Here is a 24,335-nt window from a genome sequence, read left to right as displayed (position 1 = left end):
AGGTAGGTATGATCTTTCTAAGTATCAAACGTATTTCATCTTTGAATTGAGCTCTGCATTGATTTTCAAGAATGAATATTCACAAATTTAATTATTGCATATTAGTCTCTCTGCACGCTCTTCAGTGCCTGTGAAAGGTTTTTTTTTGAAAAAATTTAAATTTATTTTAGAATTTAAAAAGGACAATGAGTAATTGTGTTCCATAAAAATAATATCCATTATATGAATTTTCTTTTACTTAAAATTTTTTTAATATGAAAAAGTGTGAATTTACCATATTATTTTTATTTAATTAATAATTTATATTCTTAATGTTTGCTTTACCAAAGATATTTTTTGATATTTTGAATATTTTACTTTTCTCTGTCTTTTGCTTTATTATTGCATATAAACTCCCAAAACCAAAAAGACATTATTATATTATGTTTCGTTAACCCACTGTAGGCAGAGTAGGCCTGCAATCAGTACCGCCCAACTGTCGCACCACGCCTTTCAAAGCCCCGTTTTCCCACAAGCCCAATGCATGGCCCATCAGCCACGTGCGCACTCGCCACGTTTCTGCTTATTAGACGTCCACGTCATCGATGGCGGGACCGCAATCATGGTGCGGCGCGAGGAGGAGGAGGAGACCCCACAAACAAAAAGAGCGCCCAACTGAAAATACAACCGCACCGAGTTGTGGCTGGTTGGCTCGTCAGGAGACGTGGCAATATCGTAAATTAACGAGGGTAACGAGGGCAGATCGGGAAATATGGTTAGGACATTCAGTTCCTAACAATCAGCTGCTTGCTGCTGCAAAGTGAGGGGAAAACAGAAAACCTCCGCGTCTTCTCTTCTTCTTCTCTATTTCTTTTTATTTTCACGACCCAGACACGACTTGGTTTGAAAACCAGCAACGGCTTCTCTGCATTAGCGAAAATGGAGGAGTCTGAACTTGTAATTTCGACTTTGCCCTACTCTTCACAATCTAAAGTCCCTCCCTCCCTCTCTCTCTTCTCTCTCTCTCTCTCTCACCGCCACCAACTAACTACCTTTTCTTTTTCTCTCTCTTTTTGTTTTTGAAAATTCGAAAGAGGGTCTTGAAAGTTGATTGCGATCTTTGTTTTGGTATTGTTTGAGTTGCTTTTTGTTTGATTCTCTGTGGGTTTTTGGTTTTGTCTCAGAAATTGACGGCTTTGAAGAAGGCCTACGCCGAAATAATCCTCAACACGGCGAAAGAGGCGGCGGCACGTATTGTAGTGTCGGAGAGAAAAGCTCTGCGGTTTCAAAGGGAGCTCTTTTCGACTAAAGAAGAGGCATTCCGGATGCTTCTTAGGCTCAAACAAATGTTGGATTCCAAGGTATATGTTTGGTCTCAAATGAAGTTGCTTTTTTTACATTTGTATTTTGTTTGGATGTTGGTTTTGACTGTTCTTTGATCCTCTGTTGGTGAAGTAATGTTGGTATACAGTTGGGATTTGTTAAAGTTGTGTTTTTGTGGATGCAGTGTGGTGTGAATTGTTGTTTCTTTTTAAACTTGTGTTGTTCTCGACATGTGATCAATAGGAACAACATATGTTATTGGGAATTCCTGTTTTCTATCAAGGATAGAATTTGTTGTTATAGTTGGTTTTCATTAGAAAGGGTCGCTGGGAGAAAAAGACATGATTCACTAAAAGTGGTTTATTAGGCTTTTGTTATTAATTTTCTGATGAAATAAATCAAGGGTCGTTGAGTAACTGATTGTGCCATATGTTCAGGCTTGTGAAGCAAATATGATGTCCTCGAGTCAACAAAAAAAGATTGACGAACTTGAAGCACAGCTCCAGGAAGCTGAGGATATAGTGAAAGACCTTAGGGAAGAGTTGAGCGAAGCGCAGACTCAACTGGAGAAGGCGACAAAGAATCAACCACAGCCTCTGGCAAGGGAAAGTTTAGACAGTGATACTGCTGCTCCAGGGTTAATGATATCTCAACTGAGTTTGCAGATAGATGCGGTTGCAACTTATGAAAAGAATTCAGTTTCGAATGGGACATATGAGGGGAGCAGGTGCTACAGTACAAATGATGCTCTTAAGGATCGGTACTGTGTTCCTAATCCCGATTTTGCCTCTTTAGTAATGAGAAGTAAAGAGCCTGAGTTATACAGAAATGGATGCACTCAGAGAATTCGTGCATTTGAAAGAAACCTATTGGATGAAAATTTTTCTCTTTCTGGACTAGTTGATGATGCAAAGAATGCAACATTCATCAGAGGAGATGATGAAGGTAAAGGGATGTGTAACACGCCTAAACCAAAGGTTGGCAATACGCATGGGGTAGAGAAGAACCAAGAACAACTGAAAGTGATGCAGCTAGATGGTAGCCATATTCAAGCACCTGCCTTTAAGTCCTTTCAAAATAAGAGGAAAAGAGCTGCTAGATATAGGAGGAGCAAAGCTCCCTCATGCAGGTATCTTCCTCATCAGTTCAAGGAAATGCACCAAGATCTATCCTGCACCATTACTTCTGCTTCTTCAGTCAATAACAATGTTCTCACAGATAATGCTTCCAAGAAATCTGTAGATGAAATTCGAAAAGTCACAGAATCCGTTTTGACCCCAAAATTACTCTCAGATACAACTGAAATGAGCACACGGTCAGGATGTTCTTACGTAACTGACAATGATGCAGGGTTTGTTAGACCTTGTAGTGTTCAGAAGGCAATGGACAATGATAAGATGATCATTGAAGAATCAGAAATGACCAGACAGGAATGTTTATCTGCAGAAAAATTGGAGATTCTGGCTTGCAAAACAGATGTTGAGAAAGATAATAGACCATTGAATAAGTCGGATATGAGAGCATCTGATTTAGATGGTGGCACTGCTAGTCAACCTGCAGACAATAAGTTTCTTAAATATACATTCTGCAGAAAGCGCAAGAAGGAGACATTGAACAGCCCTGAAGGGTTGTCCATTCTTGACAATGGCACTTTGGAAAGAAAGACAGGGGAGGAACAAAATGTTTCTCTCGAGCCACAGAAGTCAAGCTTATTGACTGAATCATCTCGGGAAAGTCGACGATTAGCACAGGTTGCTCGTCAGGTGGGGATACATAATATTAGTGCATACTTGATGTCATGTGTGCCTCTTTGCTCGTATGTGTGCTTACATTGCCTCTGGCATTCATACTTTTGTATGATAAATACAGATAGAATTAGTAAAACTTATGCAAGATTCAGTTGTTAGTTCTGGATACTGGGATTTACTGTGAGGGTCAATCTGAGTGCTTGCCTAGTTGATCTTTGGGTCTTCCGTGAAATGATTAAGTATGCCTGTTTAAACCTTGAAATATTGTGAACCTGAGCTAAACTCAAGCTGTTTCAGTGTTGCAATTCCGTACTGCACTGGCATATCAATATCCTGGGACTAGGATACCAATTACCCTAGTTGTGCAAGATTGTCAGTCACTTTGTTCATCCCTGAAAATGCTCTTGTATATGAAACTAATTTTAGAGATCAATATATCTGTTATGAGATTTAAAATATTCACCAAGATATTAATATTTTTCCATAAATGATCAATTACCATGTAGTTTGGATACTTGAAGATCATTTTTTAGTGCATTACACTTTTCCATCTTGTTTGTTTGTTTTACTGAGCTTTCAGATGCCTTGGAGTCGGATTGGTTTTGTCTTTGATCATTTAGTCGTCCATCCTTTCTTTCACCTGTTAGTTTGCCTACATTACTTTCACATTGTTTCTGTTTATCCCTGATCTCCTCAAAGCTGATGGTTTGAGCAGCCTGAAGTTTTCTTTGTTTACAAATAGAGTAATTGCAAAACACTTTGCAGCTGTGAATATAAAATTATTTGCATTTAGAGATCTTTGAATACTTTACTTCTTTTGGAGTTGGATGAGAACTGTAGAATGCTACTTACTAATACCCTATGCATTTTCTCTTGCACAGCTTATATCTTTGTCAGAGAAGAAGTGGTGGAAATAGAGATCTGGATGGACTTTGCTTAGGAATGGCAAGGACATTGAAGTTGAATTATAAAGAAAATCAGATACACTGCCTCTGCTATAAAGATTCCAAGCACGGCTTTGGGTCCGGAAAAATTGATAGTTCCATTGTTGAGGAAGAAGTGTAGATCCCTCTGAGTTAGTAACATATGGGGATTATGATGTTATTTAATACATGAATTGAAGTTGAGCATTGTTATATTTCTAGTCTCTTTGCATTCTTATGAGTTTTGTACAACATGAGTTTTGTATAACTATAAGAGTATGTGGCATTGTTGCCCATTTTGTATTGCAGCATACTAGTAAATGATTAAAAGCAAATTTCCATCGGAAATGTTCCTTTGTATCTTTACAAGTGCTTTCTCAATTATCTCCATATTTGTTCACCACAAGTATGGTCATTGATCAATGATCCTAAATTTCTCTAATTAATAATACCTTTGATAAAATAAAATGTCCAAATCCAAAATAAAAATAAAAAAACTGTAAAACCTCATTCTTTTTTTCTTTTTAATAATAGGGGTGTTTTTGAATTTTTTTTTGGGTTCGGTTTTTTAAAAATGGGCTTACCAAATAGGTTTTTAAGGCAAATATATTGTTGAGTTTATAAATTTAGATCCAAGTAGAATACCAGACGAGCCCTTAGTAATTGATTGTGATTCAAAGCAAAATCAGTTTTGGTGATGCAATATACGGACTAACCAACAAGAAGCTAATTGTGTAAACCACTCTTTTTAACTTAATTTTTTTCCCTTTTCTGATTAGAAATAGGATATGCTTCCCCCAAAAGAAAAGGAAGGATAATAGGATATGCTCGTCTTTTTCCCTCAAAGACTAGGAACACGGAATAGAATAGGAACTCTTTGGTCCTTATATATATATATATGCTATATTGTCAGCCCGGCTTTAATCGGGTATTTTTTTAATAAAATAAATAGTAAATAGGAGCGGGTATACTCTTATATATATATATATATATATATAATCCTTTTATTTAAAAAAAAATCCCTAATTTTCTGTTATCGAGAAGAATAGTTTAAATCATTATCCATTACCCAAGTCTCGGGATAGAGCTCCAGAAAAACCAGCAAGCATCCTACAACATACATTAATTAACGCAAAACAACTTCATTTGCAATAATCAAACACAAATATTAATCTCCACTTGTTACACTTACTAGATGCATATTTGATTAGGTGTTGGAAAAAAAAGGCTCCAAGAAGCCCGCTCCCGAAGACAAAAATGTAAGCCACAACAGTGATCATCAAATCAATCATGGAAATTAAGAATCTCAATCATCAAAGTCATCTCATAAGATAATAAAAGTAGCTAAAACTAACATCAAACCTGTAGCTAGTAGAAAAGCCAGGGCTATATGCAAGTTTATGTAGATGAAGTAAAACACAAACTGGATGGAGTAGTCATTTTGAATGAAATAACTTAACCCTGTATGGATGTAATTAAGTTGGTCAATTAAAGCATTAACTCAAATTAAATAATGCTAGCATTTACCAGAATACTATATGTACCTAGAATTGAGCCAAATCCAATAAAACACAGCATGTAGAGCGCAAATATTGTAAGAAAAATATGCATACGAAATCATCCAATAAGGCCCGTCCAAGGGCGGAACCAGGAATTTTTGGACCGGTGGGCTAGCTAAATTTTTTAACTAAAATAAAACTATGCATTAAATCATATAAACCATGCTAATAGTATACATTAAATCAAATAAAAGTATAAACCAAGCAAAGTATGCATTAAATAATATGTTCAACAACATAATTAAAAGTGTACTTATTGAAGTTGTGCCCTGCGATCCTTGAGAGAATTGAAATCTTTTGTTATTACATCTGAATTGATATTGTCAGCAAGTTCTTTTTCAATGTAGACAACCATAGAATCTGCTAGAAAATCATTCTCCATCTTGTTTGTTTTAACAAGTTTCATAGCTGAAAAAGCTCGTTCAGTAGTTTAGAAACAGGAGAGTTAGCACAAGACGGATCAACCTATCAATCAAATGATATCTTTTTGACCTTTTTGTTTCAACTAATCCCCGACATAATTCAGAGAGTGTAGACACGTTTTGAAGTACAGGATGATGAGGTACGTCCGCCTCATAAAGTTTTGGCATCCCAAAATATGTAACTCTTTTGGAGTGAAATCCTGAGGATAAAATCTCTCTGCAAGGCTGCAAATTTTATCAATATTAAATGATTTAAAAGAATCACTAGGGTCCAAAGCTGAACTAAGAATAAGAAGTTCCATTGCCCCTTCACTGAACCTACTGTTCAACTCTGCCAATTGAAAATCTATTGCATCATTGAATATGTCAAAGTGGTAATGATGCTCAACTGTAATGTTGTCCTTTTGTTGACAAGAACGACCTGTTCCCACTTTATATTGAGCATTCATATCAGGCATGTCAATGTCATGTTTCTTGCAAAACAAATCAACTTTCCCAATAAAAGTTTCCCAACCATTTAATCTCAATTTTCCAAGGACATCTTTTGTTGTACCAACTAGGTTCATAGCATTCACGATGTCTTGAGACTTATGTTGTAGTTCTCGACAAAGGATATCTGTGAGTCCCATAATTTCTTTCAATAGATGCAAGATGAATACAAATTCGAATTGCCTAATCGCATTGTATCCACCAGTAGCTTCCCCACGTAAAGAGCCTGTGGATCCATCCTCTTTTATATTCTCAAGAACCGTACAAACTGCATCATACATTTCTATTAAGTCACAAACAGAATCGTAATGAGAACTCCACCGAGTAGCTCCAGGTCGATGCAAGGTACCAATTTGATTAGCTCCTCTACCATAATCAAAGCTCTACAATATTCATTGATTGAGCAACTTGTAACTCAGTATGACGTTTTGGAGAAGCCCTAATGACATTAACAATTGAATTCAATGATGAAAAGAATAACCAAATTGTAGCTACTTCTTTTGATGCACTAATGCTAACTGAGTTGATGAGCAAAACAGTGTACATAATATGCATATGGGCAATCTCTAAGAAATAATGCTTGTAGCCCATTCCATGCACCCCGCATATTACTAGCACCATCATATCCTTGACCTCTCATCTTGTCAATACATAATTCATGGAGATCAAGTACTTTCTTGATCTCTTTTTGAAGTGTTGACGCAAGTGTCTTCAACCCACACAATGTCAAAAAAACGTTCACGTAGAAAACCATCATTATCAACAAATCTTAAAACAATAGCCATTTGCTCTCTATTTGACGTATCTTGTGATTCATCAACAAGGATACAAAAAGCAGCATGCCCAACTTCTTCACGAATTTTTTTTCTCACTTTGTTTGCAAGAATATTTAAAATCTCCTTTTGAATCTTGGGTGAGGTATATTTTGCATTTCCGGGCATTCTCTAAAACAACTCCAGCCACCTCATCATTAAACTTTGCTGTATGCTTGACCATTTCAATAAAATTTCCACGATTTTTAGAATCCAAAGATTCATCATGACCCCTAAAAGCACATGCCTGATATGTAAGCCATCGAACACACTCTATCGTTGTCTTGAGCCGTAACCGGTTTTTCAAAATGTCTTCCTTTGATTGTCGATTAATAACTTTGTCGACATGTTGAGATGGGTTCATCAAATCCTCCATACATCCTTCACAAGTATTATGCGATGAAGATGGACCTCCAACATGAGTCAAAAATACACAATTCTTTCCATCATTAACTCTTTTCCAATTGTTAAAACCCTCAGTAGTTAATGCAGGACGACCATTACCAAAAATAAAACAAGGAAAACAATAGACTTTATCTTCTGAAGGGGAATATTCTAACCATGGAAATTGAGAGAACCAAGAATATTGAAATCGACGATATTGCGACCCAAACTGAGACCTTGGATATTCTAATAATTTTGGTTGGTAAGGCCCAACTTTGATATAAGCACATCGAACCTCATCACGTTGATTAATAGGGTATTCAGATATTTGAATACGTTTACCAGGGTCTCGTTCCAAAAAAGCAACATCAAACTGGTGAGGTTCAACTAGGGAAGATGTGTGATGAGGTGACTCAATTGATGGTGAAGCCTTATCATTGAATGTAGAAGCCTTGTCATTGTCTAATTTATCACCATCATTTTTTTTCTTGAAGAATGAATCAATAGTTTTTGCTCTTTTACTTGCTTGGTTCTGATGTGACATTATAATCTAATAACACATATCAAAAACAGAACAATTTACTTTATGCTAAACAAATCAATGAAAAAATAATAATAATTCGAGATTGTGGAGAGTTAGATACCTTTATTACGCTTGTTGACGATGAACTCGACTTTGGTAGCCAGAATACAAAACGCTGCAAATATTATTTTGGGACTGCTAGGGCTAGGGCTAAGTTTCATAAATATGAATATCGTCTTCTTCTTTTTTTATTAGACTGACTAAGATACTTATAAAGTTGTGTAGGACAAACTAGGCTAGGAATAGGATACTTCATCATATCAGACTAGGATACTTTATTCAATGGGAAAGTAGAATACTTTATTGTATAGGAAATAGACCACAAAACTTAAAATAATAATAAAATAATAAAAAGATACTAGCAGCCAGCCATCAATGATCCAATGCATTGGCCACGTAACCCAAGCTGGCCCTCACAAATTAAGCACAACCACATACTTTTTATAAAAAAATAGAGCCCACTCTAGCCCATATACTAGTTCCGCCCCTGGGCCCGTCACCGAGGCCATGCATTTTCATCATGATTCTCAGTCTTTGTTCCTTCTCATATGCTTGGTGGAGTTGGAGAGAGAAAAAGAGATTTCAACACAAACTACGGATTTCAATTTACCAATAAGTCATTGCTATACTTGAGCAATTTAAACAGCAATTTACAAACAAGTACCAGGATCCTATTCTTTGCAATTGAGGCCTTCCTGCATATTTCAATTGTAACAACCCGGTCCTTAATTAATATTTAATTATTAATTTATTCTGGTAAAAGACACTTATAGCCCTAGAATATTTTATTATGTTTAAAAGTTGACTTTTTGACCGGGAAGGAATTTGGGATTTCAGTTGTACCTTTGCATAGAGCGCGAAACGAGTTCGTAGACACGTAGTGGACTCAAATAGGAGTTGTAACGAAGGAGTTACGATCAAAAGAAATTAAGTAGCATAGCAGTAAATATCTCGAACTTCAGTTTTATAAACCCATATTTTTCTGCGATTAAGACGACCAGCCAACTTTGGGAGCTGTTTTCTCTCAGCTCCGACCCCGATTCAAGCAAGACCAGTGCCAAATGAACCATGAAACCTCCCTCTTCCAGCCCCAGCCTTTTGCCGTCTCGATCCGCAGCCACGATCGCGAAACAGCCACGAAACAGCGGTCTGGTCGATTTGTGAGAACTTCCAGCGTTCGTTCTCCGTCGTCCGCCACCAAATCGGACGAGTGAGGCATGGTTTTCTAGCTATTTTTCATGCTCTAGCTGCTGGTTGGGTAGGATTTCAGAATTTCTAGCGTAGATAGCTCGATTTACGAGTTAGATTTCACTAATTTTTGATTCTTGTTTGGCCACTTCGGCAGTTTTAGGCAGTCCAAGAACAAAAGTGGCTACAAATGGGGTTTTGTACCTAGGATAGGAGTCTTGAGCCTAGATGTTGAGTTTTACCGGCGAGGCGTTATCGCTTTAGGTACCACGCTCTGCCGGTGCGTGGGCGGCAGGGTGGGGACCACGATCGGTTCTAGAATGATCCTAGTCCTCACGAGCGTATAGGATTTTGCGGATCTTAATTCGGATATCGTTTGAACCCGAACGGATCTCGCCTCATGCGATTTCCGGTTCAATACGTTTGAACCGATTGGATCGTAGTTAATTCCAAGTATGTTAATCTAGACTTTCGAGATCGTATAGTATTTGGATCGTAAAACGAAGTCCCAGATACTCGAATGGTCAGCCTAGAACTTTTCATAAGCGATTCGATTACAGTCGAGAGCAGAGGAAAGAACTACGTGTGGCTTGATCTCTCGAGAGAAAGTGCGTAAGCGACCTCGATTATCAGTGCGATCCACGAATCGAGTCCCTCGATTGTGCTTTTGTTTTCGTGGCATTTTGTCATTTACGACTCACGTTTACGGTGTTAGTTTTAAAGTTTGACCGAATTCCAAAGTGGAAATTGGGTCAGTCGTCTCATCAATCATCAAAGTGATTGCTAGACTTGTTTTCTTGGCTTATTTTGCGCTCAAATGTTATACAAAATCCACGTCATGGCGTATGCTTTTCACTCATTTTCCTCAATTTTGTGCAGCCTTTCTCATTATCTGGTGTGTGCATGGATTTTTTTAGCACTACGATCTCTTTTATCTTATGAAAGTAGGAGAAATGCATAAACTTTATCAAATAGATACAATTCTGCCGAGGTTATTCATCTTCTGAAGTTACAATTAACAGCAATGCTAAATGCTATCATCCTATTCTGAAAGTTAGAGGTGCAACATGTATTATGTTAATCCTATAAACTATTAATACAACATCATAGAAATTATAAATATATGTCCACATCTTTTATCAATAAGCAAGAAATGCCAAGAAATTAGGTTAGATTTAGGGGAAATAGTTTCAATATATTCTAGATCTTGTTCAGATACAACAGGGGAAAGATAATTCCAAGCTAATGGTTACAAAGGCTTCATGGGGCAGCAAATGGACCAAGATTCAGGGGCCCCTCATAGACATTGATTCCGGCTCCAGCTGCCATTCACAAAATAACACCCTTATTTTCCTCATTGCTCGGTCGATATACACGAGCCCGCCGATTATGCACGCGGATCAAGAAGTATCGCATATCCTCGTGTGACCACCGGCATATTTCATACTAGAAACCTTGCCCGAGGTCTGCTCGGATTCTATGACAAAATCGAGCTCATCACAGGCCATCTTAAACGCTACACTTGCACTTGCTGCACGAACAATGAGCTCGGGAGAGGATTCGGTTTGCCTTTGCTAAAAACACAGATTCACCACCGCCTCGATCATGGCCAATTTGGCTACACACTTGTTGCACAAGTTCTTTTCTCCCAGCGTGCTTTTGCATGCCATAATCACAGAGACACGAGTCGCATATGTATGCAAATTGTAAGGCATCCTGAAAGAAAATAGATTTAGAAACAAATTTAAAAAAATTGATAGTCAAAAGAGAAGATTTAGAAACTGAGTGTTAAAAGTCAAATAATTTTATTTCAAGATTATTCAAAATAGTTAGAGATTTGCTATGAACAGAGCTTTCTGTTCAGATGTATTTTCAAACAAGCAAAATAAAAAGAAAACAGAGAGCCTTCAAAAATTTAGAGAGACAGATAGTACTAGAGAAGAGAGAGAATACGAGATTGAGAGCGATTGTGAGCTAGTGATGAAGTTCTACAGTGAGAGAGTACTGAGTCTGGTTTGAGAGTAGTGGAGGTAGGGAGAGAGAGAGACTAACTGTGCATGGATGTTTCAGAGAACCATAATCAAAATATATTCAAAATGAGAATAGAGCTTCAAGATTATGCAAAATAGTTAAGGATTTGCTATGAACAGAGCTTTCTGTGCAGATTATTTTCAGACAACATAATAAAAAGAAAACAGAGAGACTTCAAAAAAAATTTAGGAGACAGATAGTAATGGAGAAGAGAGAGAATACCTAATATTGAGAGCGATTGTGAGCTAGTAATGAAGTTCTGAGTGAGAGAGCTAGTTTCATAGAGTAGTAGAGGTAGGGGAGCTATTTATGGATTTCATGGGTGTGAGAGAGAGAGACATGTATCTTTTGTTTTTGTTTTCTTCTGACAAAACAAAAAAACCAACAAAAATGCGTCACTTTTTCAGAAACTTGGCTTCGACAAAACAAAAAAACCAAGATTTTGTTTTTGTTTTGGCAAAACCGTAATTTTACTATTCCTAAGCTACAGTCTATGCAAAACATTTTACAATTCAACTATGCAAAACATTATAATCAGCCATATTTTGTATACACATTGACATGTACAATTATGCATTCACTAAATATCAAAAACCTTGATTTCGGTTCTTTTTCTTTTTCTTTTTCGTATAACAAACACAGACTTTCTTTTTCGTACAACTGTGAGTAATTTAACTCATGGAAAAGAAGAGAATATTTGGTGCAAACCATTATTACTATTCCTAAGCACATGCAGGTTCTCTCTGTTAGAAGCGTAACGGTTTGCACCCAATATTCTTTTCTTTTCCATGAGTTAAATTACTGAGTTGTATGAAAAAGAAAGTCTGTGTTTGTTATACGAAAAGAAAAGAACCAAATCAAGGTTTTGATATTTAGTGAATGCATAATTGTACATGTCAATGTGTATACAAAATATGGCTGATTATAATGTTTTGCATAGTTGAATTGTAAAATGTTTTGCATAGACCGTAACAGGAATAGTAAAATACGGTTTTGCCAAAGCAAAAACAAAAACTTGGTTTTTGTTTTGTCGAAGCCAAGTTTCTGAAAAAGTGACCTTTTGTTGGTTTTGGTTTTGTCAAGAAAACAAAACAAAAGATACATCTCTCTCTCTCTCTCTCTCTCTCTCTCTCTCTCTCTCTCTCTCTCCCATGAAATCCATAAATAGCTCCCCTACCTCCACTACTCTCTAAAACCAGCTCTCTCACTCAGAACTTCATTACTAGCTCACAATCGCTCTCAATATCAGGTATTCTCTCTCTTCTCCATTACTATATGTCTCTCTAAATTTTTTTTGAAGTCTCTGTTTTCTTTTTATTATGCTATCTGAAAATAATCTGCACAGAAAGCTCTGTTCATAGCAAATCCCTAACTATTTTGCATAATCTTGAAGCTCTGTTCTCATTTTGAATATATTTTGATTATGGTTCTCTGAAACATCCATGCACAGTTAGTCTCTCTCTCTCCCTACCTCCACTACTCTCTGAAACCAGACTCAGGTACTCTCTCACTCAGAACTTCATCACTAGCTCACAATCGCTCTCAATCTCAGGTATTCTCTCTCTTCTCTAGTACTATTTGTCTCTCTAAATTTTTTGAAGGCTCTCTATTTTCTTTTTATTTTGCTTGTCTGAAAATACATCTGAACAGAAAGCTCTGTTCATAGCAAATCTCTAACTATTTTGCATAATCTTGAAATAAAATTATTTAACTTTTAACACTCAGTTTCTAAATCTTCTCTTTTGACTATCAATTTTGTTAAATTTGTTTCTAAATCTATTTTCTTTCAGGATGCCTTACAATTTGCATACATATGCGACTGGTGTCTCTGTGATTATGGCATGCAAAAGCACGCTAGGGAGAAAAGAACTTGTGCAACAGTAAGTGCAGGTAGCCAAATTGGCCATGATCGAGGCGGTGGTGAATGTTGTGTTTTCAGCAGTGCAAATTGGAATAGTCCCTCCTGAGCTCATTGTTCGTGCATCAAGTGCAAGTGTAGCGTTTAAGATGGCCCAGGATGAGCTCGATTTTGTCATAGAATCCGAGCAATACCTCATGGGCAAGGTTTCCCAGTATGAAATATCGGTGGTCACACCAGAGGATATGCAAATACTTCTTGATCTGAAGTGCGTGCAAAAGGTGGGCTCTATGTATATCGACCGAGCGAGGAAAATAAGGGTGTTATTTTGCGAATGGCAGCTAGAGCTGGAATCAATGTCTATGAGGGGCCCCTGAATCTTGGTCCATTTGCTGCTCCATGAAGCCTTTGTAACCATTGGCTTGGAATTATCTTTCCCCTGTTGTATCTGAACAAGATCTAGAATCTATTGAAACTATTTCCCCTAAATCTAACCTAATTTCTTGGCATTTCTTGCTTATTGATAAAAGATGTGGACATATATTTATAATTTCTATGATGTTGTATTAATAGTTTATAGGATTAACATAATACATGTTGCACCTTTGACTTTCATAATAGGATGATAGCATTTAGCATTGCTGTTAATTGTAACTTCAGAAGATGAATAACCTCAGCAGAATTGTATCTATTTGATAAAGTTTATGCATTTCCCCTACTTTCATAAGATAAAAGAGATCGTAGTGCTAAAAAAATCCATGCACACACCAGATAATGAGAAAGGCTGCACAAAATTGAGGAAAATGAGTGAAAAGCATACGCCATGGCGTGGATTTTGTATAACATTTGAGTGCAAAATAAGCCAAGAAAACAAGTCTAGCAATCACTTTGATGATTGATGAGACGACCTGACCCAATTTCCACTTTGGAATCCGGGTTGAAACTTATTTAAAGCGACACTGTAACGTGGGTCGTAAATGACCAAAATGCCCTAAAAACAAAAGCACAAGCGAGGACTCGATTCGTGATCGCACTGATAAGCTGCCTCGTACCCTTTACGAGAGATCAAGCCACACGTAGTTCTTTCCTATGTTCGAATCGAATCTGATAAAAGCGATCTAGGGTGACCATTCAGAGTATCCAGGACTCCGTTTACGATCCGTCAAATACTATATGATCTGGGAAAGTTTAGATTAACATACTTGGAATTAACTACGATCCAACGGTTCAAGCGTATTGAACCGGAAATCGCGCGATGGCGAGATCCGTTCGGGGTTCAAACGATATCCGAATTAAGATCCGCGAAATCCTACACGCTCGCGAGGACTAGGAGATCATTGTAGGACTGACTGTGGTCCCCACCCTGCTGCCCACGCGCTCACACACGCTGGCAGCGCGTGGTCCTAAAGCGATAACGCCTCGCCGGAAAAACTCAACATCTAGGCTCAAGACTCCTATCCTAGGTATAACACCCCATTTAGAGCCACTTTTGTTCTTGGACCTGCCCCAAAAACTGGCCGGAAGTGGCTGAAACAGTGACCCGAATATCGGCTGAAACCTAACTCGTAAATCGAGCTATTTACACTAGAAATTCTGAAATCCTACCCAACCAGCAGCTAGAGCATGAAAAATAGCTAGAAAAGCATACCTCACTCGTCTGATTTGGTGGCCGGACGATGGAGAACGAACGCTTGGAAGTTCTGTCAAAAACTGACCAGCACCGCCTGTTTCGTGGCTGTTTCCGGCGACTGTGGCTGCGGATCGAGGCGGTGAAAGGCTGGTGCTGGAAGAGGGAGGTTTTGTGGTTCATTTGGCACTGGTCTTGCCTGAATCGGGGGTCGGAGCTGAGAGAAAACAGCTCCCAAAGTTGGCTGGTCGGGGCTGTCTAACTGCAGAAAAATCTGGGTTTATAAAAACTGAAGTTCGAGATATTTACGGTTATGCCACTGAATTTCTTTTGATCGTAACTCCTTCGTTACAACTCCGATTTGAGTCCACTACGTGTCCACGAACTCGTTTCGTCGCGCTCTACGCAAAAGTACAACTGAAATCCCCAAATTCCTTCCCGGTCAAAAAGTCAACTTTTAAACATAATAAAAATTCTAGGGCTATAAGTGTCTTTTATCAAAATAAATTAATAATTAAATATTAATTAAGGACCGGGTTGTTACAATTGAAATATGCAGGAAGGCCTCAATCACAAAGAATAGGATCCTGGTACTTGTTTGTAAATTGCTGTGTAAATTGCTCAAGTATAGCAATGACTTATTGGTAAATTGAAACCCGTAGTTTGTGTTGAAATCTCTTTTTCTCTCTCCAACTCCACCAAGCATATGAGAAGGAACAAAGACTGAGAATCATGATGAAAATGCATGGCCTCGGTGACGGGCCTTATTGGATGATTTCGTATGCATATTTTTCTTACAATATATGCGCTCTACATGCTGTGTTTTATTGGATTTGGCTCAATTCTAGGTACATATAGTATTCTGGTAAATGCTAGCATTATTTAATTTGAGTTAATGCTTTAATTGACCAACTTAATTACATCCATGCAGGGTTAAGTTATTTCATTCAAAATGACTACTCCATCCAGTTTGTGTTTTACTTCATTTACATAGACTTGCATATAGCCCTGGCTTTTCTACTAGCTACAGGTTTGATGTTAGTTTTAGCTACTTTTATTATCTTATGAGATGACTTTGATGATTGAGATTCTTAATTTCCATGATTGATTTGATGATCACTGTTGTGGCTTACATTTTTGTCTTCGGGAGCGGGCTTCTTGGAGCCTTTTTTTTCCAACACCTAATCAAATATGCATCTAGTAAGTGTAACAAGTGGAGATTAATATTTGTGTTTGATTATTGCAAATGAAGTTGTTTTGCGTTAATTAATGTATGTTGTAGGATGCTTGCTGGTTTTTCTGGAGCTCTATCCCGATGCAAAGCTTGGTTAATTAAAGTTAACTAAAAGGAAAATAATGCACCAATGTTAAACTCTGAAGAACCCCGTTGTGTTGTTTGAGTACCTTCATAGTGTAGTACGATAACAGAAAATTAGTTGGATTTTTTTAAATTTTTTTAAATAAAAAAGGATCCCAGTATGTGTGTGTGTGTGTGTATATATATATATATATATTCAAGATTCATATGGAACTCGGACATTAGCTAAACGACCAAAATGGCACTCGGACATAAAATTCAAGATTCATATTGGTGAAAAAATTATCATCTTTTATGAGGGCATTTCCTTACTTGCAGAGACTTACGTTGAAGGTATATTTTTGCATAATTTGTTGAGTACGCAGTAAAACATGATACTAGAAGAGAATCGTTATCTAGCTCGCACTTTCCAATGGTGCTTGTTTCTTGTTTCATAGGTTATAGGAGATGAGTATATACTTGTTTCTTGTTTCATATAGGTTATAGGAGATGAGTATATACTGCTTTATAGTTCCATTGGTCTTATGACTTACGAGGTTAATGGTGATTCTATTTGTCAGCTATAAACTGACTAAATTGTGGGTCTTGCTGCATATATGTGCCTCGTTCGCTAATAAATTGTTTTCTTGATGCAGTTGCGAGTCCTGGGGAGCGAGGAGAAGAGAAAACTACAGAAAGCTGCCAAATGCCCCCACCATTACCTCAAGGTAGTAGAAGTATTAAAGTATCGTGGTCGTAGAAATATTGTCGAACATGTCATGTTCTTGATAGAGAATGCTTTTGCACTCGAGAAACTTGTTATTGATCCTACGAACTGGGACTGTCATCATAGCGGATCAGAGTGGGGAAAGAGAGCGAGGTTGAAGGAAGCAAAGGCAAGACATCACGCTATGCACCTTAAAAATAAGGTGCCTGCAACAGTAGAATTTGTTTGCCTGTAAAAACTGAGACAATGCTTGCTTGCTTGAACTATATATGTGGAGAGTAGAAATTGAGTAAACGCTATCCATGCTCGTATTGTTGTGAACAAATAAGCTAATCTATGGCATGCAAGTGTTACTTCAATTTTTTCTTATATTGCACATTATGTTTTTTATCATACACAGATAAATTGCATTCCCAATCTATTTACCTGTAAAGAAATTGCTACTTTTTACTATCTCTATTTTTTATTTTTGGTCAAATGCTACTTTTTATTATTATTTTGGTGTACTTTTGGAATTTAGATATACATACATATGTAGTGTGTATGTATGACAAATATATAAAACCATGAATGTTCCGAAGCAATTCATGTAAATGTCAAAAGAAAGGGTTAAATGGCTTTCGTATAATCACTTGCCAAAAAATTGAGCTTTACCATTAGCCATGAATGTTACATCTTTAGTTTTTTTTTTTTTTTTTTTTGTTTGGGGGCAAGCCCGAAGCAAAGAAAATCGCGAAGAACAATTCGAGGCAAAGCTCAACAATCTATCATCATCCAAAATATGCTCAAGAGAAGAAGGCACAACATCCAAAATATGTTTGGATGTTGGTTTTGACTGTTCTTTGATTTTCTGCTGGTGAAGTAATGTTGATATACAGTTGGGGTTTGTTAAAGTTGTGTTTTTCTCAACATGTTATTAATAGGAACAACATATATGTTTTTATTCCTGTTTTCTATCAAGGATGGAATTTGTTGTTATAGTTGGTTTTCATTTGAAAAGTGATTGCTTGGAGAAACAGTATAGCCGCGTGGCTACAGTCGGCTATACTAGAATATATTCACATAGTATAATACTATTTAATATTCGAGTAAAAGGTAGTTTTTTTTTTTTTTTTTTGGTTACACGGTGGGGGCAAGCCCCAGAAGCAAAGAAAATCGAACGAAGAACAATTCGAGGCAAAGCTCAACTTAATCTATCATCATCCAAAATATGCTCAATAGAAGAAGGCACAACATCCAAAATATGTTTGGATGTTAGTTTTCATTGTTCTTTGATTTTCTGCTGGTGAAGTAATGTGGATATACAGTTGGGGTTTGTTAAAGTTGTGTTTTTCTCAACATGTGATTAATAGGAACAACATATGTTTTTGGGAATTCCTGTTTTCTATCAAGGATGGAATTTGTTGTTATAGTTGGTTTTCATTTGAAAAGTGATTGCTTGGAGAAACAGTATAGCCGCGTGGCTACAGTCGGCCATACTCGAATATATTCACATAGTATAGCCGCCTGGCTATACTATTTAATATTCCGAGTAAAAGGTAGTTTTTGTTTTTTTTTTTTTCACTTTTCCTCTTCCAAAAAAAAAAACACCAAATTTTTTAATGTTACTGATAAAGGGACTAAAATTTCGACCAAAAAACAAGATAAAGGGGCTAAAAGCTTATAACTTGAAGTAGGAAGGAGGAAGGAGCTTACAGACCTCAGATAGGCGAGAGACGATAGCAGCAAAAACTCGCAGAGAGAGAGAGGCGATGGGGATAGTGAGCAAGGCAGGGGATTGGGCATTCAAGGCCTTCACTGCGGGCCTGGGAATCACCACCATATACCTCACCGCCACTTTCTCTGCAAATGTCTACAAAGGCCTCGCTTGGCACAACGCCCAATCGGTAACACTCGTCTCTCCCTCTCTCTTCAGCTAGGGTTTCCTTTTATTGTTTTAATTATGGTGAATTGTTATACCCTGTGGCTTTGTATGAAGGCATGAAAGATGGTTCATTTCTGTTTCACTCGATTGTGCATGACAAAGATTTTTAATTGTTTTGTAGCGTATTCTTGGGCTTGGTATCAAATAAGTTTCTTGGAATTATCTTTCCCCTTTGTGTTTGAACAAAATCTAGAATATGTTGAAACTATTTCCCCTAAATCTAACCTAATTTCTTGGCATTTCTTGCTTATGGATAAAAGATGTGGACATATATTTATAATTTCTATGATGTTGTATTAAATTATATAGTTCATAGGATTAACATAATACATGTTGCACCTCTGACTTTGAGACTAGGATGATAGCCTTGCTGTTAATTGTAACTTCAGAAGATGAACAACCTCAGCAGAAATGTATCTGTTTGATAAATTTTTATGCATCCCCTACTCTCATAAGATAAAAGGGATCATAGTGCTAAAAAAATCCATGCACACACCAGATAATGAGAAGGGCTGCACAAAATTGAGGAAAATAAGTCAAAATCATACGCCATGGCATGAATTTTGTGTAACATTTGAGTGCAAAATAAGCCAAGAAAACCAGTCTAGCAATCACTTTGATGATTGAAATATGCAGGAAGGCCTCAATTGCAAAGAATAGGATTCTGGCACTTGTGTTTAAATTGCTCAAGTATTCCTTTTCATCAGATTGTGAAAACAGCTTTGATGACATCAATATATAGCTTGATTGATGTTTTGGTGTTTCTAGCAGATAATTGGTGTCAGCTTATAACGTTTTCGTCGTCTTCGTGTTTTAACTGTTTTGTGTTAGATCCCTAACTTAGATTTTCTTCTTTCTTCTGTGCAGAAAATCGAAAAAGAGCAGTCTGCTGAACAAGCCCCGTAGTTTCTTGAGTTTTCACGGCTGTCAGGGATCTTCTTGTCTATGAAACTTAGATTATTGATTTTGTCTTTTACGTTTTATGTAATTGAATTATGAGTTAGATTTTGGACCTAATTAATGGCTCTCAGTTAGTTGGCATCACTTCCAGATGCTATGGAGATGTTTCTGATTTGGATATGACATTTTGAAATACTTCTCTAGGTCCATTATATTGGTTGGATTTACCCTTTGGATATACAAGTTCATTATTTGTTTGATTGGATTTTACCCAAATATGTTTTGTATTTTCATATTTATTGAATAATTATTCCGATGTGGAAAAGTCATTGTCTTCTTTCTTGCAGTTTCTTTGGTAACTTACATACATAGCCAGCGCATTTGGATATGTTGTGTTGTTTCTCTTTCAAAAAATCTCGCTTGGTTGGGATTTTGCCATCTGCATGACTTCTATTTATTATTAATGCGGTGGAAGGGATTCGAACTTAGCTCTTTGTCCATTTTAATATTAGGAAGAAAAGTACCACTCGACAACATTAGAAAGGGCTCATTACCGCTGAATATGACACAACATGGGACAAAGAAATTAAGATCCAACCGTCAGTGCCGGTTCGAATGTGAAACAGGAGGAGACGAGTAGGGTAGAATTCATCATCATCATCATCAAATATTAATAGCTCTTTCAGAGCAAGTAATAATACGTGAGAAGCAAGAACAAAGATACAAAATGAGGCCCCAACTAAAAGGAATGAAAGCCCTACTCCTCTATACACAATATAACCTCCTCTGTACCAATAAAGTGTGGCATTTGGTGATAAATCTCACTTCTTTGAAATCTTACTTAAAATAACAACGTAGGATGCACTTGAATTAAGAGGATACATAATTTCATATCTTCTATTAATCTTGTAATAGACTTCTTTCGGTAATACCCAAAATGACCTTTGCACATTTTTCTGAAGGCTCACACATTGCCTTGATCATTTCATATATGTTGTGTTGATAGCACGGCTCAGAACAAACTTAAAATTTCCAGCTGAAATTATGCCACAGAGAATGCTAAACAGCAACTGGGGAAAAGGAATTGAAAATTAGGTTATGGTTTCAAACTTGGTATGAATTCTAAGTGAGGAAACATTTGTACAATACCTGCTGATTCAACTGACTGATATACCCCTCGAGCCACTCTGAATCTCTGCCAACGGATTTACAATGAACCCACTCTGATCTTGGAGCCGAAACCTAAGGTTCTCCAACATCAATGTTTCAGCATTGCCATTGTCATCAGATCTGTAGCGCATGGCTGCTGCTGGTGCAATGCCCCTGGAATTAGGAAACCTTGAGGATGAGTACCTGCTTTCTGTTTTCCTCCAGAACTTGGAGCTCCAAAAATCACGACCAGGTAGAAGGCAACATGTTCTGCTCCGTGAGTCAATTTTGGTCATCCTTCCACTTGACAAAGCCAAATCATATGAGATCTCATCCAGTGCTAGCTCTAGCCCATGCACACGTGTCTCCAAAGAGCGCATTCCATTTTGCGAACTACCCATGAATCTCTAATGTAAGAAGTGAAATGGAGAAAATGATTAGAAGCAGCAATAAATCAAAATGCACCACAAGCACAAAGATGAGTGCTTGCCTAATAAGTAAGTTACTTAAGATATGCAAGAATTGTCACACAGCTTTGGCGAATAAAAATGAACAAAGTAACACAATTTAGGTTTGTCACGGATTTCACAAAATGATGTCAGAATCACGTCTAACATGACTTCTTAACAACAAACCAAATCATAATATAGAATTTTCAAGCAGTGGAAACAAACCTGCACGAGATCAAGTAAACTGGATTGCTGCTTTTCAATCTGAACAAGTTGACTGCGGATCAGGGATAAATCCTCACATTCTCTGTGATTCTTATGGACATCCTCAGTAACATTACTGACTATAACTGTAGAATCTGGGGTATCCTCTTCACAGGGAGCCACACGAGATCCTGACCTTGAACCCCCAAATTTGTGCACTTTGCTATCAGAACTCTTATGGAATAAGGCCCGTTTTGTTTCTGGCTTCGAAAATCTAGTGTTGCCATTGATCCTTCTTTCCTCATCCCTCTCCTTAAAACCATCATCAAAAGCCCCAGCCGATGAAGGAGCACTAAGAGCAGCAACCTCAACGTCCCAATCTGAAGGCTTCTTATGGTCTGTCTTTCGAAACATTCCTGGATTCTTTTTCTTGTCATTGCTCTTCAAAGGGCTTCTCTTCCTAGCAGTGGTAGCATAAGAACTATCAGGTGGAGTTGATCTGCGAGCTGGGATAGGTTTCTTCTTCAATTTAGGAGCTTCAGAACCAGGAGCATCGCAGTTTCTGGACACAGCCGGGTGGTATCCATCACTTGCATTCTCTGAACCCCATCAAAAGACCCAAATAAGAAAAAAAGCTCACAAAGAGGACAATCGAATCGAGCAAAGACAACATATTAAAAATTAGAAAAACTATTTATCCAAAGAAATCTCATGAACTACACTGACCATCGTAGCATGGATCAAATGCAACATAAGGGTAGAAAATATTTTAGAAGTTTCATTCTTTAAACCAGCTTAAAGTAGTACCGAATAATTGAGTATTATGATACGAGAGTTGATCTGAACCACCATTAGAACTAAGATCAATTAGTTATCAATTTGTATAAGCAATCAAATCTAGTAATACCTTTGGAAGAAGCATTCGAAGGAGGCGGCGGCGAAGCCTCATCAGAGAGATCAGGAATCTGCTTCCAGACCTCCACCATCTGATTCATAACCTCCCTAACACCTTTCACCTATTACCGCACATTGGCAAAATAAACAAAAACAAAAATACAACAAAAAATTATATTTGGAAAAAGGAAGAACAAAAATTACCTTATCGAATTTCCGATTCTCGAACGTTCTCAAAGACCCAGCTTTGAACTCAGACAGCGTGTCTCTCTCCACAACCGCCAACTTGGCCAGCGCTTCCGCCGCGGCCTTCCTCGCTGCCCAGTCCTCGCTGCTCAAGAACCCCACAAGGCAAGGAACCAAACTCTTCAAAGCTCCCTGACCCGACGCCCCGCCCGACCCGATCACCGATCCGATTAGCGTCAGCACCGCCGGTTTCGCCTTAAACCCGTCGTACTTTATCAGCCTCTCAAGCCTCGGCAACAGCCTCGCCAGCTTCGCCGGCTCCGGGTCGGGCGCGGCGTCAATGCCTGAGGCCAGGCAGAGTGCCGACCCGATCTGCGAGTTCGGGTCCTGCTCCGTGAACAGCGCGTCAGTTAAGGGCTTCAAAAACGAGCTGAACGGAGGCTTGGTGACGTGGCAGGAGAGCGAAGCGACGGCGTTTTGGCAGGCGGATCGGACGGCGGAGTCCGGGTCGCGGAGCCGCTTCGTGATGTTGCTGAGCATTTTGGAGAGATGAGGCGACAGAGAATCACCATGGGATTCGGAGAGGACGGTGATGAGGTGTACGCATTGCTTGCGAACCGGAGACTTGTCGGAGGCGTCGGTGGATTGGATGCAGGTAAGGAAAACGGGTACGGAGCTCAGTTCGAGGGTACGGGCGATGGACTCGAGCTCCGAAGCTGCGAGAGAGTGAGTGTCGCGGTCGGAGAGCTTCGTCAGGCACGTGAAGACCCGGTGCTTGAGGTTTTGCGCGGGAGGCATTGTGCTGTGCTGTGGTGGATGGGCCGGGTTTTTTCAGTGATTTCGGGTCGAGTTTACGGGTCAGGTGGCGGAGCTTCCGGACTCTCCAGCAACATTGCCGGAGTTGACGGTGGTGATATTGCGTGTTCGTTTGGTCGGTGTTAACAGAGAGCTGCTTTCGAGTCTCTCTGCTTTTTAAACTTAAAAGAGAGAAGGGAAAGAGAGTCGCAACACGGATGTTTAGCTAAGTAATGCTAAACGGCGTCGTCTTGATTAGAGATGGAGTCGGTAACGGTAGGTGAAATGGCATGTTTACTTAGCCGTGGATCGGGAAACTAGTTGATATCATTCCTAATTTGATTTGAGAGTATCTGATTATGGATTTTAACATAAAAATAAGTTGAAACTGAATTATAAATTGGGAAACTAGTTGATTTCAAGAATATTTAATCATATATTTGAACTCAAAACACATTTAAATACAAAATATAAGCAAGTATTGGAGCTTCTATTTATACTCATTCAGATAAGTAAAAGATGAGAGATTCTCCAATAAGTATTTAAGTTAAGGATTGGTTACATGTTTCTAATCTCGATTGTTGGATTGCATCTAAAAGACTACCTAATGCATTTAATGAATACAATCCAATGCCCAATATTAGAAACATGTAATCAATCATTAACATAAAATACTTATTGGAGAATCTCCGAGTAAAGAGAGTGATAATGACTGGCTTAAGGCGAAGCTTCCTAATTGTTTACTTCACTCAGGGATGGTTTAGTCATCAAAACCTTTGCTGGAATTACAAATCATGCCTTAAACTTGAAAAAACTGAAAAGTTGAAGATTGTATTGTAACTGAAAACTAAAAAGTTGGTGATCAGATGGGGACGCTTTCATGT

General features: G+C 38.1%; 3 protein-coding genes across 3 annotated transcripts; 1 reads left to right on the top strand and 2 right to left on the bottom strand.

Annotated features, from left to right (window-relative positions):
* Nucleotides 1-668: 668 nt before the first annotated feature.
* Nucleotides 669-4,321, top strand: LOC103338275 (uncharacterized). Its single transcript, XM_008241467.2, has 4 exons — nt 669-936; nt 1,164-1,340; nt 1,740-3,065; nt 3,932-4,321. Exons 1-4 carry the CDS (start codon nt 919-921, stop codon nt 3,965-3,967), a joined length of 1,557 nt encoding a protein of 518 aa, XP_008239689.2. The 5' UTR covers nt 669-918; the 3' UTR covers nt 3,968-4,321.
* Nucleotides 4,322-5,785: 1,464 nt separating this feature from the next.
* On the bottom strand, nt 5,786-6,724 carry LOC148915354 (uncharacterized). Its single transcript, XM_089041893.1, has 2 exons — nt 6,220-6,724; nt 5,786-5,940 (listed from the first exon to the last, which is right to left on the bottom strand). The coding sequence occupies exons 1-2, from the start codon at nt 6,722-6,724 to the stop codon at nt 5,786-5,788; spliced, it is 660 nt and encodes a 219-aa protein (XP_088898019.1).
* A 13,687-nt stretch (nt 6,725-20,411) lies between these two features.
* Nucleotides 20,412-23,644, bottom strand: LOC103338276 (ARM repeat superfamily protein). Its single transcript, XM_008241468.2, has 5 exons — nt 22,675-23,644; nt 22,484-22,592; nt 21,598-22,175; nt 20,924-21,330; nt 20,412-20,844 (listed from the first exon to the last, which is right to left on the bottom strand). Exons 1-4 carry the CDS (start codon nt 23,452-23,454, stop codon nt 20,932-20,934), a joined length of 1,866 nt encoding a protein of 621 aa, XP_008239690.2. The 5' UTR covers nt 23,455-23,644; the 3' UTR covers nt 20,412-20,844; nt 20,924-20,931.
* Nucleotides 23,645-24,335: the final 691 nt, after the last annotated feature.

The sequence above is a fragment of the Prunus mume genome, linkage group LG7, assembly GCF_029339155.1.
Source record: "Prunus mume cultivar Tortuosa linkage group LG7, ASM2933915v1, whole genome shotgun sequence".
NCBI classification, from domain to species: Eukaryota; Viridiplantae; Streptophyta; class Magnoliopsida; order Rosales; family Rosaceae; genus Prunus; species Prunus mume.
The sequence above is the reverse complement of the archived record's forward strand: the minus strand, read 5'-3'. Positions and strand labels throughout refer to the sequence as shown.